Here is a 14,677-nt window from a genome sequence, read left to right as displayed (position 1 = left end):
AAACTCAGGGACCATTGCGGGGTCTGTGACCACAGTAGCCTCCACTAAAGATTCTGAGATCACCACATCTTTAATGGTAACTTTTGCACCCACCAAGGCCTCCACCTCAGCCTCTGAAACTGCTGCAGCTCTCTCAACAGCTTATGAAACCATTACATCCTCTTCAAAAATGCCCGTGTCCGCCATATCTTCTGATGTTCTACAGCTTCTAGTGGGGCCTCTGAGACCACCAGTTCCTTTGAGAATTCGGTGGCATCCACTACAGCATCTAACAGCACTGCAAAGTCTTTGTCCACCACAGGCTCTGAGACCACCATATCCTACACTACAAGATCTCAGACGAGCTTGGTCTATAACACAGCATTTGTGGTCACATCAGCATCTGGTAGAAGCACGCCTTCCACTACAGATTCTGTGATGCCTGGGTCATCCATAGCAGCATCTGCAACCACCATGGTCTCTCCCCAAGGCCTGGAGAACATTATGTCCTCCATAGCTCCTTCCTCAGTCTCTCAACACACCCCAGACTTGTCTGCTTCTACTCTGTCCACTACAATCAGCACGCCTGGCTCTGAAACCCCGACTGTCTCAAACACAACCTTTGAGAACTCCAAGGCTCCTTTCCAGCCTCTGGGTCCACCACATTCTCCTCTACAGCAGGGGACACCCACCCTTCCACCTCACTTTCTGGACCCACCACAGTCTCTGAAGTCACCAAAGCCTTTGTTGTGTCCTCATCACCCAGCTTAAGCTCTACTACTACTTCTGAGGCCACGACCGTCTTCACCAGGGTCTCTGGACCTTTTACCACCTTGGTGCCCATCAGGAGCACGGATATTTCTTCTCCTTCTGCCATTAGGACAACTGAATCAGGTACCAACACCATGCCTTCTGTGAACACCAACATTTCAATTCCAGTGACAGCCACCACCTTCTTACCTGTCTCTGCCTCAGCTTGTAGCCAAGCCAGCACGGCAGGTCAATGTCATTTCCCCTTCTTGAATCCCCCTTTCTTCCATGCTGTCCTCACTTGCTTTGTTTAGCGTCCACCCCTTTCAGTCCAATCAGAAACACTCTTTGCAAATATCCCCACCCCAATTCCACCCCAGCACAAGTTATATTCTTACATTTCTGCCTCTATAAATCTCATCTCAACTCTGTGGACAACCATCACAATTTTGTCATTTCTATCCCAAGTATAACCTATTCTATCCAGCCTAACACCTGTGACACCACACCTCATGTTCCACATATTGTTCCCTTGTCCAGAGTTTGGCAAACCACACTTCATGGGCCAAGTCTCACCAGCTAATGTTTCAGTAAATCAAGTTTTGTTGTAACATGCTCATGTTCATCTGCATATTGTCTCCAACTGTTTTCCAGTATAATATATGTACATCCTCATCTCTAAAATGTTGACCTCTATTCTGGAGACCATAGCTACAGAGAACTATTTCCTACCATTTCTCCTTCCCCACAACCTTCTCTCAAATCACCCCATCACCAGAGCCATGCTAGATTAGACTCCTCTGCTCTAAGGACCCCCAGCTCCCCCTTTAAGTGTCTTTATTATAAATGCATCATCTTGCTTGACCTGTTTCCCAGGCACCAGGACCAGACCAACCATCCCCATCTCTGTCACCATGGCTCCTGGAAGGAACCCCACGACTTTTGCCACCAGCAATGGAACATACCCAAATACCTCTGGAGTGGGTGCATCCACTCTTGGAGCATCATCTTCCTCCTCTGACCCAGTTTCCATGGGCACACACACAGTTAATGTGAGCCACATGCCCACGAATGTGGTCAAACCAAGTGGCAATTTGCAGCCCTGGGCCATCATCCTTATTTCTCTGGCTGCAGTTGTGATGGGTATTGTCCTGCTAGTAGGACTCTGCTTTTGCTTGGTGAGTGACTGCTTGAAAATGGGGTGAACCTTCCTGAGAACACAGATTATGAGCAGGAATATGACTGGCGGAAGTAGGGAGAAGTAGGGTCATTAATATATATATATATATATATATATATATATATATATATATATAGAGAGAGAGAGAGAGAGAGAGAGAGAGAGAGAGAGAGACAGACAGAGAGAGAGAGACAGAGAGACAGAGAGAGACAGAGAGAGAGAGAGAGAGAGAGAGAGAGAGAGAGAGAAAGAGAGAGAGGTGGAGAGTTGCTTGCATCCTAGCCTAATCACTTTAAGAGTAAGGAGCAAACCTCTGGTTTCCCAACGACAGGTTTTATGAGTTTTGCAACAAGGGAGACATATACTGGAGAAGGGAAAGTGCCTTTATATTATCAGGGGAAGTGTGGATTTTGGTGAAGTTTAAAATATGAGTTTTGATAGGCTTAAAGAGAGCAGGGTTGTGTTTTGAGGGGTCAATAGCAGCTCTAGAATGTGAAGTAGACCCAGTTTCCTTGGAAATAACAAGATCACATTAAAATGGGGCATTGTATTCAGAAACTCTTTATCTACCCTGAGTTAGAAATCAAGGCTGCTTCTTTGTGTCAAACTAACACAGATTTTTTTTTAAAGACAAGAATGGGATATTTCTCTCTTATTGATACAATTCAGAACAGCAAATTGGTGATAGTCTACAATTTTAGAGAAGTGAATTTTTCACTAAGTCACAGAAAGTCAGTTACATGAAGAAGGTCAATGATTCTTTACAGCTGCAGCACATCCTTGGGAAAATATCCCTTGCAATGACCTTCATAGTTAGTCTTTCTTTCTTTCTTGCTTGCTTTCTTTCATTTGTGGGGACGAGTACTAGGGATTGAACCAGGGGTACTTTCCCATTGAACTACATCCCCAGTCCTTTTAATTATTTTTTAAAATATTTTTTTTAGTTGTAGATGGACACAATATCTTTATTTTATTTATTTATTATTTGTCTGTGGTGCTAAGGATTGAACTCAGGGCCTCATACATGCCAGGCAAGTGCTCTACCACTGAGCCACAACCCTAGTCCAGTCCTTTTTATTTTGAGTCAGGTTCTCACTCAGTTTCTGGCCAAAAACTTGTGATCCTCCTGTTTCAGCTTCTCAGTAGCTGGGATACAGTTGTGCACCACCCTGCCCAGCCACAGTTGATCTTACCTGTGTTGTTACCTCACTTGATGGGTAGCAGGCTGATTCTCTGCCTGCTTTTTAATTCTCTCACATAGCATAATATAAAAACCAGGCAGAAGGAGAAAGACAGAACATATAAATGACAAAGTGAGAATTAGAAAACAAAACCAAAGAAAGATGAAATGGGGGTCCCGCAAGAGGGAAGTGTGTGGGTGTGACATTCAAGGGTACTATATGAGCATGTCATAAAATAACTAGTAACTCTAGCACTAGAAAGCAATGACCATTCAGAACCACATAGATGTAACCATGTGCTACTTCCAGGGTGCAAGTGAAGTATTCCCCACCCCTTTGTATGATTTTCTCCAAGTGGGTACCACTTACCACAGCTCAGACAGCCTGGAAATTTCAAAACACTTTACTAAATTCTAAGGGAAGATACAAACAAGGAAGATAACACCCTTTGTGAGAACAGAAACCATTAGAAACGCTTGTCCTCAGGTAGGGGAGGGTTTTGATGCTCTGCGTGCCATGTGCCAGCTGCAGACCGCAGGTCTGCATTCTATTTTTCCATCCTGGTCTTGTTCTTCTATTCTGATATATTTTCTCCTATTTTTTAAAAAATATATTTATAGTTTCCCATTTTGGCTGCACATATTCCTGCAAGCAGTCTTCAAAATTTGTAGAAGGAGCCAGAGTGAATGCACAATAAATAAGTGAATATTTTACACATTAAATGAACAGTTGGCATAATTTATAATCAACTGACCTTAGCTTCTTATTTCCCTTCCATCAGGGAGAATAATTCTGCTCACCAACCATGAGCAATTCTCTACAGGTTTAAGATAAAGAAGAGGGGCTGGGGATGTGGCTCAAGCGGTAGCGTGCTCGCTTGGCATGCGTGCGGCCCGGGTTTGATCCTCAGCATCACATACAAACAAAGATGTTGTGTCCGCCGATAACTAAAAAAAAATAAATAAATAAATATTAAAAAATTCTCTCTCCCTCTCTCACTCTCTCTTTTAAAAAAAAAGATAAAGAAAAAATAATAACAACTGACATTTTATTGACTGTCTGCTGGGTGTGAGGTCCAAAGCCAAGGGTGCTTAAAAAATATTGGCTCTTCTTTTCTCTGCTTAACCACCCTTGGGGCATATACTATTTATGATTCTATTCGTTGACTAGAAACTGCAGTTGAAGATAGAACAGCTTCCACAGTGAGTAGAGGCAAGCTCTACTCCAAGTCCACTTGACAAGAGAGCCAGTGTTTTATACAGAATTCTCCAATCCTTATGGGATCTTTATCTTTTCTAAAAAGATTGAAGTATAATTCTCAAAATGATAAGCATGCAAGGTGATAGGAACGTTAACTAGTGGAATCAATCACTTCACAATAGTATATTACACAGTACACTGTAAACATTTACATTTCTATTTGCTAACTGAATCTTAATAAAATTTGGGGAAAAAAGTTAAAAAAAAAAAAAGAACAACATGTCAGGTACAGTGGCACATACCCGTTATCGCAGCTACTTGGGAGACAAAGGCAAGAGAATTGCAAGTTTAAGATCAGTCTGGGGAAGTTAGTGAGACCCTGTCTCAAAATAAAATAAATTTTAAAAGAGCTAGGAATTTAAGATAGTGGTAAAGTGCTTTCCCAGCATGCATAAGGCCCTGGGTTCAATCCCCAGTACTGAAACAAACTAACAAAAAAATAGTAGCATTAATTGAAAAAAAAGATACTACTGCTCATAGCCCCCACTCAAAAAAAATTGAAGTGCTGCATAATTTACAAAAAGTAAACAAGTCTTAAGTATATAGCTTGATTAATTTTAAAATGTGAATAAGTCCGTATAACTGCTGCCCAGTGTAACATTTATACTATTTCTATAGTTTGAGTGTTGCTTTGTTTCCTCTCACCAAAGGAAACTACTACTCTGACTTTAATTTTATGAACTCACTTTTATTTATATCTGTTCTCATAGACATGCAACATTTCTGGTTGGTTAACACAATGAAAGACTCCCTATTTCTTGGGAGACTGAACTCCCTAGGTACAAGATATAGATTTTCCCCCATTTTGAGAGTGAAATGACATATATCCTTACCAAGGTATGGAGCAGTTATCATAGTATGCATGTAGAGAATATACAAGTACCACAATTAGGAGATATGTTTTCATGGAGAAATAAATGAGAAGAAGAGAGTTGCAAATCTCTCTCTCTCTCTCTCTCTCTCACACACACACACACACGCACGCACTGATTTAAAGAGAGAAAATACTATTAAAAAGTGAAGTTCTAGAGGGGTGGTGTTGTGGCTCATAGTAGAGTGCTTGCCTAGCCCATGTGAGGCACTGGGTTCAATCCTCAGCACCACATAAAATAAATAGATAGATAGATAGATAAATAGATAGATAGATAAAGTTATTGCGTTCATCTACAACTAAAAATTTTTTAAAAAGTGAAGTTTTAGATGTTTTACAAAACAAGAAATTTTAAATCATATGGGAAAGGATGTAACTATTTTTTTTTCTTTTTTCTCTTTTAGAAGGATTGTTATTTCCCTCTGATGAATAGATGCGTTTATTACCCCCATGATCACTGCTTTGGGCTTGGTCTGAACCTGGACTCAGGCCTGGGTACTGGAATATCCCACAGCTTGGGAAATGTACCAGTTCACAGAGGGGAACTCGAGACTGGGCCTGCAGGAGCACATGGCTTTGGACATGGAGTGGGCCATGAATTGAGCTGCAGAGAATGTTATGGGATGAACCACAGCAGGATTCACGGGCATGGAAAAGCCCTTAGCAATAGCTATGAACTGTATCAAAGAGGAGGTGACCAAGGAAAAGAGTATGGACATAAACAGGATGATGGAAGGCGCCATGGGAAAGTAAACCCTGGGGAGAAAGGACATCATGGAGAGGAAGGTAGTGACCATACAATGGATCAGGATGGGATTCCCCAAGGTCTCCAAGGAATTGACCCCAGAGTTAATCATGATCAAGGTCAAGAGAAATACCAGAGAAAAAATTACGGAGGGTTTGGCCAACATAGTAGCCAGGAAAACATAGAGTTGGGGAGAAACTGGAGGAGACCTATGGCCTCACCAGGTTTGGACGTGAGCACAAGTAAAAATATTCCCTGAGATTGACCATGGTTTAGAACCTCTTGTGGGGGGTGGTCACGTGATCAGTCTCAGAATAATTCTTCTTTCATTTCTCATATGTAAGTCATAACCTGTGGGCTACTCTTTTTGTTTGTTTTTGTTTTGTTGCAGTGCTGGGCATCACCCCTCCACCCTCAATAAATATACTATCATTTAATGATCAAAATGATCCTTTGAGAACTCCTGCCTTCCTGGTAATATAGTGGACAAGGTTTTTAACCACTTCTTGCATGAAAGCAATGACTATTGTGCTGAAAAGAAACCTTGTAACCATGTCAATTATCTGGATAAGTACTAGGTAATATTTAGATCAACAACTGATAGAAGGCAGAGACTCAAAGAGCTTAAGGATTCCAGCAACTGGGAGGGTTGAAATAGGAGTATTGTGAGTTCAATGCCAGCCTTAAGGCCCTAAGAAACATAGTGAGACCATGTCTGATAATAAAAGACAAAAAGGGTTTGGGATGTAGTTCAGTGATAAAGCACCTCTGGGAAAACAGAAAAGACTTAAGGAGAGCTCTTTGCATTGAGGAGTCAGCCAAACTGGTGATTTTGAGCTTATCTTCTGAGAGTTTCTTAGTGCTTAGGGTGCAGGAGACAAAGTTCAGGACCTGCAGACAGGTGGAGTCTACTAGGAGCTCCTAACCAAATCTGAGATCTGAAAGGATAAACCTTTAGCATATGGTTAAACTATATCTGTTCCTAAACTTGACAATCAGTAGAGGCAGTGGGTAAAAATCTTCCTTAAGAATTTGTAATTGCACAATATTCTTTGTTTGGATTTATAGCTTATAATTATACAAAAAGTTGCTATGGTTTGAATGTTTTTGTCCCTTCCAAAACTTATGTTGAAACTGAATTCCCAATGCAAGTGTTGAGAGGGGGCCCTGATGGAAGATGTTTTGGTGGTGAGTGCTTAGGTATGAATGTTGCTATAAAAGAGCTTGTGGGAATGGGTTAGCTCTTCTGGTATATGAAGAACAATATTCCTTCCCTCTGGAAGATGCAGTGTTCAAGTTGGTGCCATCTTGGAAACAGAGACTGAGTGCTCACCAGACACCAACCCTGCTGGTGCCTTGATCTTGGACTTCCCAGCCTCCAGAACTGTGAGAGATGCATTTCTTTCCCATACAAATTACTGAGTTTGTGGTATTCTGTTATAGCAGCACAAAACGGACTAAGACATAAATGGATCCAAAACCATCTTAGATCTTCTCAGTGCCTCCTGTGTCTTCATATTTGGGATGATTATTCCTCCCTACTTCTTTGTCTCTTCCAAATGCTATGTGACAATTAAGGAGAAATTCACTGGGACAGCGTTACAATTAAAATCCCCAAATATACTTGTCATATATGTACTTATGTTTTTGTTTTTGTCTTTTTATTTTTCTTTTGTCCTTTATTATTACATACTTTTTCTGTGACAAATACCATGCCAATGCCCTTAATTCATTTTTCCCTTCAAAACACTCCAATGAGATCTTAAATTTCTGGCTATATAATACAGTAGGTGTCCTAATTGAAAATGTCCTCATAAACTAAAAATGATGGACTAAAATACCTTCTTAAAGGAATTAGTGAGTCGACAGCAAAACAAAGAATGTTAAAATTTAAATCTAAGTTAAAGGAGGAAGTCAAGGAAGAAAGGTGAGTGCTGAAGTCAGTTTTGCCAAATCCAGGAAACTGAAGCTTCAGTAATCAGAGCTTCAGTAGGACCAGTCCAGGTGGAGGATCTAGTAGTAGATCTCATTTAAATTTGGAAGCTTCACTGAGAATATAAACTAAAAATAAACTCACCCCTCCTCTATGGAAACATAAGCAAAATCACTTGTCTCTCAGCTTGATGCAGGGTAGGATGGGAGAAATATCTCTGGAGTAACCATAACAATATTTCCATGGTTTGTAGATTGAATCATGCAATATAGGTAATACAAAAGATTTCCTTCCTACAATCCAACTTCAAGAATCCTTTAAACATGATAATACTTCTATATGTTGGGAAAACCTTACAAATTCTCTTTGGAGAATCATGACTTCATCACAGTCTTTAAAAAACTTTTGCAGATAATATCCCAAGAAGATTTATACTCATAAATCTCAAATCACAAATTAAAAACAGATACTAGGAGTGAAAACCAACAAGGAAACAAAAAAAGCAACAAAAACAAAGCAAAGTCAGATCCACAAGGACTTTGGGTCAATTGAATACAGAATATAAAGAAAGTAGTTTTAAATGCCTATCATAGTTTTATGGTTGCTCACGCACATCCATTCTCCATTTTTAGCAATAGAATGCTTAAGTTTCAATTGAAAGCATGACTGTCCCAACAAAGATTTTACTTCCCAGGCTCCCTTGCAGCTTCATACAGCTGTGTAACTATGTTTGGCTGTAAACCAACAATGATCTCTCATGAAGTTAAAAAACAAGGTAGAATGAAAATACTTGATGGCAATAGGATATTTTGGGGAGATGAATATAAGAATTGAAGTGTTCTAAGACCTTGTATTGTTTTTAAGAACAATAAAGATATCAATTACATTTAGACTCTTATCTGCATGCATATTACAATTTTTAGGGTAGCTTCTAAAAGGAAGAATCTGGACTTAAATCCAGGAGCTCTTCCTCCAAAATAATTCTAGAGGGAGTGGGAGGGAGATGTCTCTTTTATGTAGTGCTGTTGACTTTTTTGTGGGGGAGGTACCAGGGATTGAACTCAAGGGCATTCAACATGAGCCACATCCCCGCCCTATTTTATTTAGAGACAGGGTCTCACTGAGTTGCTTAGTACCTCACTAAGTTGCTGAGGTTGGCTTTGAACTCGTGATTCTCCTGTCTTACCTCTTGAGCTGCTGGGTTACAGGCATGCACCACCATTCGCAGCTCTGTTATGGCTCTTTTTTTTTTTTTTAAATTATTTTTAGTGGTTGATAGACCTTAATTTATTTGTTTATATGTGTTGCTGAGAATTGAACCCAGTGCCTCACACATGCCAGGCAAGTGCGCTACATGTGAACCACAGCCCCATCCCTCTGTTATGATTTTTTTGTTGTTGTTGTTTAAATATTTACTTTTTTGTTGTACACAATACCTTTATTTTGTTTATTTTTTTTTTAATGTGGTGCTGAGAATCGAACCCAGGGTCTTGCACATTCTAGGTGAGCGCTCTACTGCTGAGCCACAACCCCAGCCCACTGCAATGGTTCTTATGTGGTTTGTTCCAAAGTTTCACATGCTGAGGCTTGGACCCAATGTGGTAATGTTGAGAGGTTGTAGAACCTTTAAGAAGTGGGGCCTAGTGGGAGGTGATTAGGTCTTTAAGAGAGATTAATGCTTTGCTCTCGGGGGAATGCATTCTCACTCTGGGTAAAGCATGTTGTTATAGGAGAACCTAGCATCTCTCCTGAATCTCTTCATATTTTAACATGTGATCTTTCCCTCTCATGTATGCTTCTACCATGATGTCATCTACCACGTTGGGAGGTAGCCAGAAGGCCCTCACCAGAACTGAGCAAATAGAATTGTCCAATCTTGCACTTTGAAGTCTCCAAAATTGTGAGCTAAATCAACCTCTTTTCAGTTAAAGTATCCAGATTCAGGTATTATAGCAACACAAAATGGACAAAGACCCCAAGGATGACTTCATTAACCCTGGATCTCTCTTCCTCTGTTGATTCAGTGTGCATTATTGAGTGCCTATTTTGTATCCAGCAACATTTCATCTGTCTCCAACTGTAACTCAGGAGCCCAGATTTTTAGTTGCTACTCTCTTTTGAGTTTCATATGCCTTACAGATGTGGAGTCCTGCCCCTCAGCTGAGTTCATCTGGCTTTTTCCATGCTAAAGTCAGCCCACAGGACTTTTTGACTAGGAAACTAACTCCTGAGCTAAAACAGACTTCTAACTCCATCCCTGGCACAGAGGGTGGATCCTTTTCACTCTAACAACCTTGAACTTCTTACTTCTTTCTGCTTTCTGCTGCCACCCAGCTTAGTGACCTGCCTAGTGTGATCATGTCATTCTCTTACCTTTTTTTTTTTTTTTTTTTGTGGTCTATTCTACTCCTTCCCAGGCTCAGCATTGCTTTTCACATGCTCACAATTGGCAGACTGTCAGGACAACTGCCCAGCCCTTACCCTGCCCAAATAAAGTTATAAAGGCCCCTACTGCACTTCCACAATAGAGAAGCAGGCAACAACATCACATAGAAGAAGCTTAAGGAACCCAGGCATCCATTCATCCATCCCCAAGCTCAAGGTTCTTTCCAAGAATACATACCTAGGAGATCCAAGCTCTTGTAAACTCCAGGCTTTATCTCTTTACCTTGAACTCTTCTTTCCCCAGAATCTTCTGTTCTTTGTCCACTAAGTCCTGGTTACTTCTGGGTTCCAGGATTCTTGCTTTCCAGCCACAGGAGCAGATGAAGATGCAGAAAAGAAACATTCTCCTCTGTTGGTTGCTATTGCATCTCCTACTTTTGGAAGATGGTGAGTGATTTTATTTAAAGGTGGATTGGATGAGAACCTTTGAGGAGTTGTGAGAGTAATTACTACTGAGACTAGCTCTAGTTATTCATAGAAGAATCATCATTGTTTTACTCTCACACATCAGCAGAGTAGAGTATCATACCGGAGACAGTAGTGAAAACTTTAGGCTTTGTTCTCACCTTGTCTACACCTAAATCCTGGCTGCCTATATTAATTGTGTACTTTGGGTGAGTTGTTTCTCTGTGCCTCTGTTTATGCATCTGTGAAATTAATAACCTGTGTGATATGGTTGGAGATTTAAGTAAGAACAGAAAGAGTTGGGTATTTTTAAATATTGTTGTTCAGTATTCTTCAAACTCAATTTCTCTCCTGTCGCTAACCTTGATTTCACATCAGCCAAAATTAGATTCAGACCAAGGAGAATAGGATGTAAGAACCATATTTCTGCAGCTCTGATACTCTATCAAACACTTCGTGGGCTACCTCCTATTGCACAGATGGGAAATATAACTTAGAATATTCATCATAGTGAACCAAATTTAGGCTCCCAATAATTTTGATTCATTTATTTTGCTTTCCAAAACTTTTTAGATTAAATCCTCTCCCTCTTTCACGTGTCACCTATACTCTTGGTCATTCCATTTTCTTATTTAGTTTACTTATTATTTGGACCTTAACACTCATTTGTACTACAATGAATTTTTTAAGGACCTACCAAAGTAGAGCTAAAAACTCTAATCCTTTGATTGTTTAAATAAGATTTTTTAAAAAAATTGACAGGCAGGGTGAGGTGCTGGGAACTCATGATCAAGTTAGTAGTAAAATGAGCCACAAATGAGATGGGAAAATAAAGGCTGTGGAAGCTATGTATCCTTATCTTCAGGGTAGTGAGGAGCAAAAGGTAGGCACAGCCTAAACTCTAGGTGATCCTGCAAGAAGTTGGAGACCTTCCCTATGCCTGTAGACTCTGGTTGACAGCCCTTCTTTTTGGGAGATCTTATGCATTTATGTTGCACATAACTTATTCTCTGGTCTTTGCATAGTGATCAGGAGTCTCTGGAACATTGATGTATATAGAATCACCTGGCTCTTCTGAAGATGCAGAAACCTGGGCCCCAAGTCAAACTGATTCATTTAGTCTGGAGGCTGGGAGACTTTATTTTTGGCAAGCTCTTCCAGGTGATCTGATGTGGGTGTTTTCTGAGAAATATTCAGAGAAATATTTTCTAAGAAGGAAGTAATACTACTTTTAGAGTGAATCAAACTGGGTGTGGTGGTGCACTCCTGTAACTAGTGACTCGGAAGTTGAAGGCAAGAGGATCACAAATTATGGGCCAACCTGTGCAATTTAGTGAGAGCTCATCTCAACATAAAATTTTAAAAGGGGTTAAGTATATAGTGAAGTGGTAGAGGGCTTTTCTAATATGCATGAGGCCCTTGGCTCAATCCCCTGTACTGGAAAAAAAAAGAATAAATCTATACATATTAGTGTCACCTAATCCTGGATTACCTATTTTTCTTTTTGCAGAGCTGGAGACCAAATCTATGGCCTCACACCTGCTGGGCAAAAGCTTTGTCACTGAGCTTTACATGCCCTAGCTGTATACTTCCTTTATGATATGGAATAAGTTTATCTATGAGTAAGCCTATGTTATGTAACTCTTACCTTGGGGATGAGAAGGAGAGAGTGACTTAGCTAAGTACAAATTCAATAGCCTGGATTCAACTTCCTGTTTCATGAATCCTAGCTATAATAACTTGAACAACCACCACCATTTCTAATCCTGAGTTTCTTTACCTTAGCTGATGATAATAATAATATCTACATTGGAGGGCTGTGGTGAGCATTAAATACGATTATCCATGTAATGAATTTAACTAACCATTGAGCAGGAAGTGTGTATGCTTTACATATATTTGTTATTACTTATCTTTAGTAATAACCACAAGTGTTACAGGCACATCTGCCCACACAGGTTCCAGTGAAACCTCAACTGCCTCTGACATATCTACCCCCATGGCAACCAGCTCAACATTCAACCAAACCACCACTGTAACATCCAATGCCAGATCCAGTACAACTTCTGGAGGAACCAGTATAATCTCCTATATTGTATCCAGAGTGAGCTCCCGTGAAAACAGCACAGTTGCCAACACTGGATCCAGTGTGATCTCCAATGGGGCCAACACAACTTCCAACACTACTTCCACTGCAAACTCTGGTAGGGCCAATACAATCTCTAGGCCTAGAACCACATTGAACTCTGATAGGACCAGCACAACCTTCAACCCTGCAATCAATTTTACCTCCAGTGGGGCCAGCACAACCTCTAACAGTATATCCATTACAACCTCTGTTGAGACCAATGCAACCCCCAACACTGCTTCCACATCATCTTCTAGTGAGGGCAGCAGAACTTCCAACACTGTTTCTAGTGCATCCTCTGATGAGGTCATTACAGCTATCAACACTGTATCTAGAGTGACCTCCAGTGGGTCCAGCACAACCTCTAACACTGCATCCATTACAACCTCTGTTAAGACCAATGCAATCCCCAACACCACATCCACATTGACTTCCAGTGAGGGCAGAATAACCCCCAATGCTGTGTCCAGTGCAACATCTGATAAGGTCAGCACAGCTATCAACACTGGATTCAGTGTGACCTCCAGTGGGATGAGCACAACCTCTAACTCTGGATCAAATGCAACCTCCAAAGTCTCTACCACACCTGCTTCAACTGGAATACACACAACTTTCTACAGAATTAGTACAAGTATTACTACTCCAGTGAATGAGGTGAAGCCCAGTGGGTCCCTGGAGCCTTGGGAAATCTTCCTCATCACGCTCGTCTCAATTGTAGTGGCTGTGGGGCTCTTTGCTGGGATCTTCTTTTGTATGGTGAGTGCCTAATACCTGGGGGGAGGAGCAGCAGGAATATAAGGAAACAGAATAAACAGCAGAAATTTCTGGTCAGGGGCCAGTAAGAAGGAAATGGAGATCAAGAGAGTTACAAATAAAAATAACAAGTTGGAACCAGAAGAACCAATCAATGTGCATAGAAAACCATTGACCTATGAGAAAAGGGTGCTGGAAAAGGACTACATACTGGAGGGAGGAGTGTTAGCTGAGAGAGATGGGTGAAAGAGGGAGATGACTCTAAAGGAGTCCATGGTGAAGACTTGGGTATGATTCTGAAACAACTGTCTCTTCTTTTTCTAGAGAAACTACCTGTCCCTGAGAAACATCTTAGACACAGCTGTCTACTACCCCCATGGTACCTACCGTGGCCCAAGCCCTCCAGAGAATCATGCAGTCCCCCACAGGCCTAGCTGGAGCCCTAACTGGTTCCGGAGGAGACCAGTATCCCCAGTGGCCATGGAGATGAGTGGAAGATAGAATTTCCCGAGTGGCCCCTGAGCTGGAGTGCCACATCCTTCAGGGAGGAAGCAGACCTGAGGACCCGAGACCTGAGTTTCCTCTTATTCCTCCCTACAAGTCCCTTCCCAGCTTCATTTGATTCCCTGACCTCCTTAAGAAAGACATTAACTGCCCTCTTTTATCTTTACCAGAAATGGAGAAAAGGATAATATATTGGTAATTTAACTAAGAAATAAATACATCCAATGTCTGACAGAATCTGAATGTGCACAAGTGGGTGTGTTGCATTTCTCAATTACCTGAGAGAACTTCCATGCTAGAATCCATTTAGCATTCAAAAGCTCCACAGTACAATCCAGAGACCTCATTCATACCAAAGTATCCTCATTTTTTAATCCTTCCCGTGCCAAGCAGGACCCCCATGTCTATGAGACTCACCCAATTTGGCAGGAGAATTGAATTGAGAATGATGAGAAGGGAGGGCAGGTACCAGAGTTGGTACTTAAGAGATTGGGTTGTGGTTCACAGAGAACCCAGTGATATGGAGGAGGGGCAATTATATGC

General features: G+C 41.0%; 1 protein-coding gene across 1 annotated transcript; it reads left to right on the top strand.

Annotated features, from left to right (window-relative positions):
• Window positions 1-12,748: 12,748 nt before the first annotated feature.
• On the top strand, window positions 12,749-14,131 carry Muc21 (mucin 21, cell surface associated). The gene is made up of 2 exons (XM_076859548.1): window positions 12,749-13,633; window positions 13,955-14,131. The coding sequence occupies exons 1-2, from the start codon at window positions 12,749-12,751 to the stop codon at window positions 14,129-14,131; spliced, it is 1,062 nt and encodes a 353-aa protein (XP_076715663.1).
• Window positions 14,132-14,677: the final 546 nt, after the last annotated feature.

This window comes from Callospermophilus lateralis, chromosome 6 (assembly GCF_048772815.1).
Source record: "Callospermophilus lateralis isolate mCalLat2 chromosome 6, mCalLat2.hap1, whole genome shotgun sequence".
Taxonomy (NCBI): Eukaryota; Metazoa; Chordata; class Mammalia; order Rodentia; family Sciuridae; genus Callospermophilus; species Callospermophilus lateralis.
This window is presented reverse-complemented; position numbering and strand designations above follow the sequence as displayed.

What these genes read in the sequence shown, in the direction of transcription:
- Muc21 (XM_076859548.1), top strand. Translation starts at nt 12,749, where the DNA reads ATGGCAACCAGCTCAACATTCAACCAAACCACCACTGTAACATCCAAT. An exon ending in CTGGGATCTTCTTTTGTATG is followed by an intron (nt 13,634 to 13,954) that starts GTGAGTGCCTAA and finishes TTCTTTTTCTAG; the next exon opens with AGAAACTACCTGTCCCTGAG.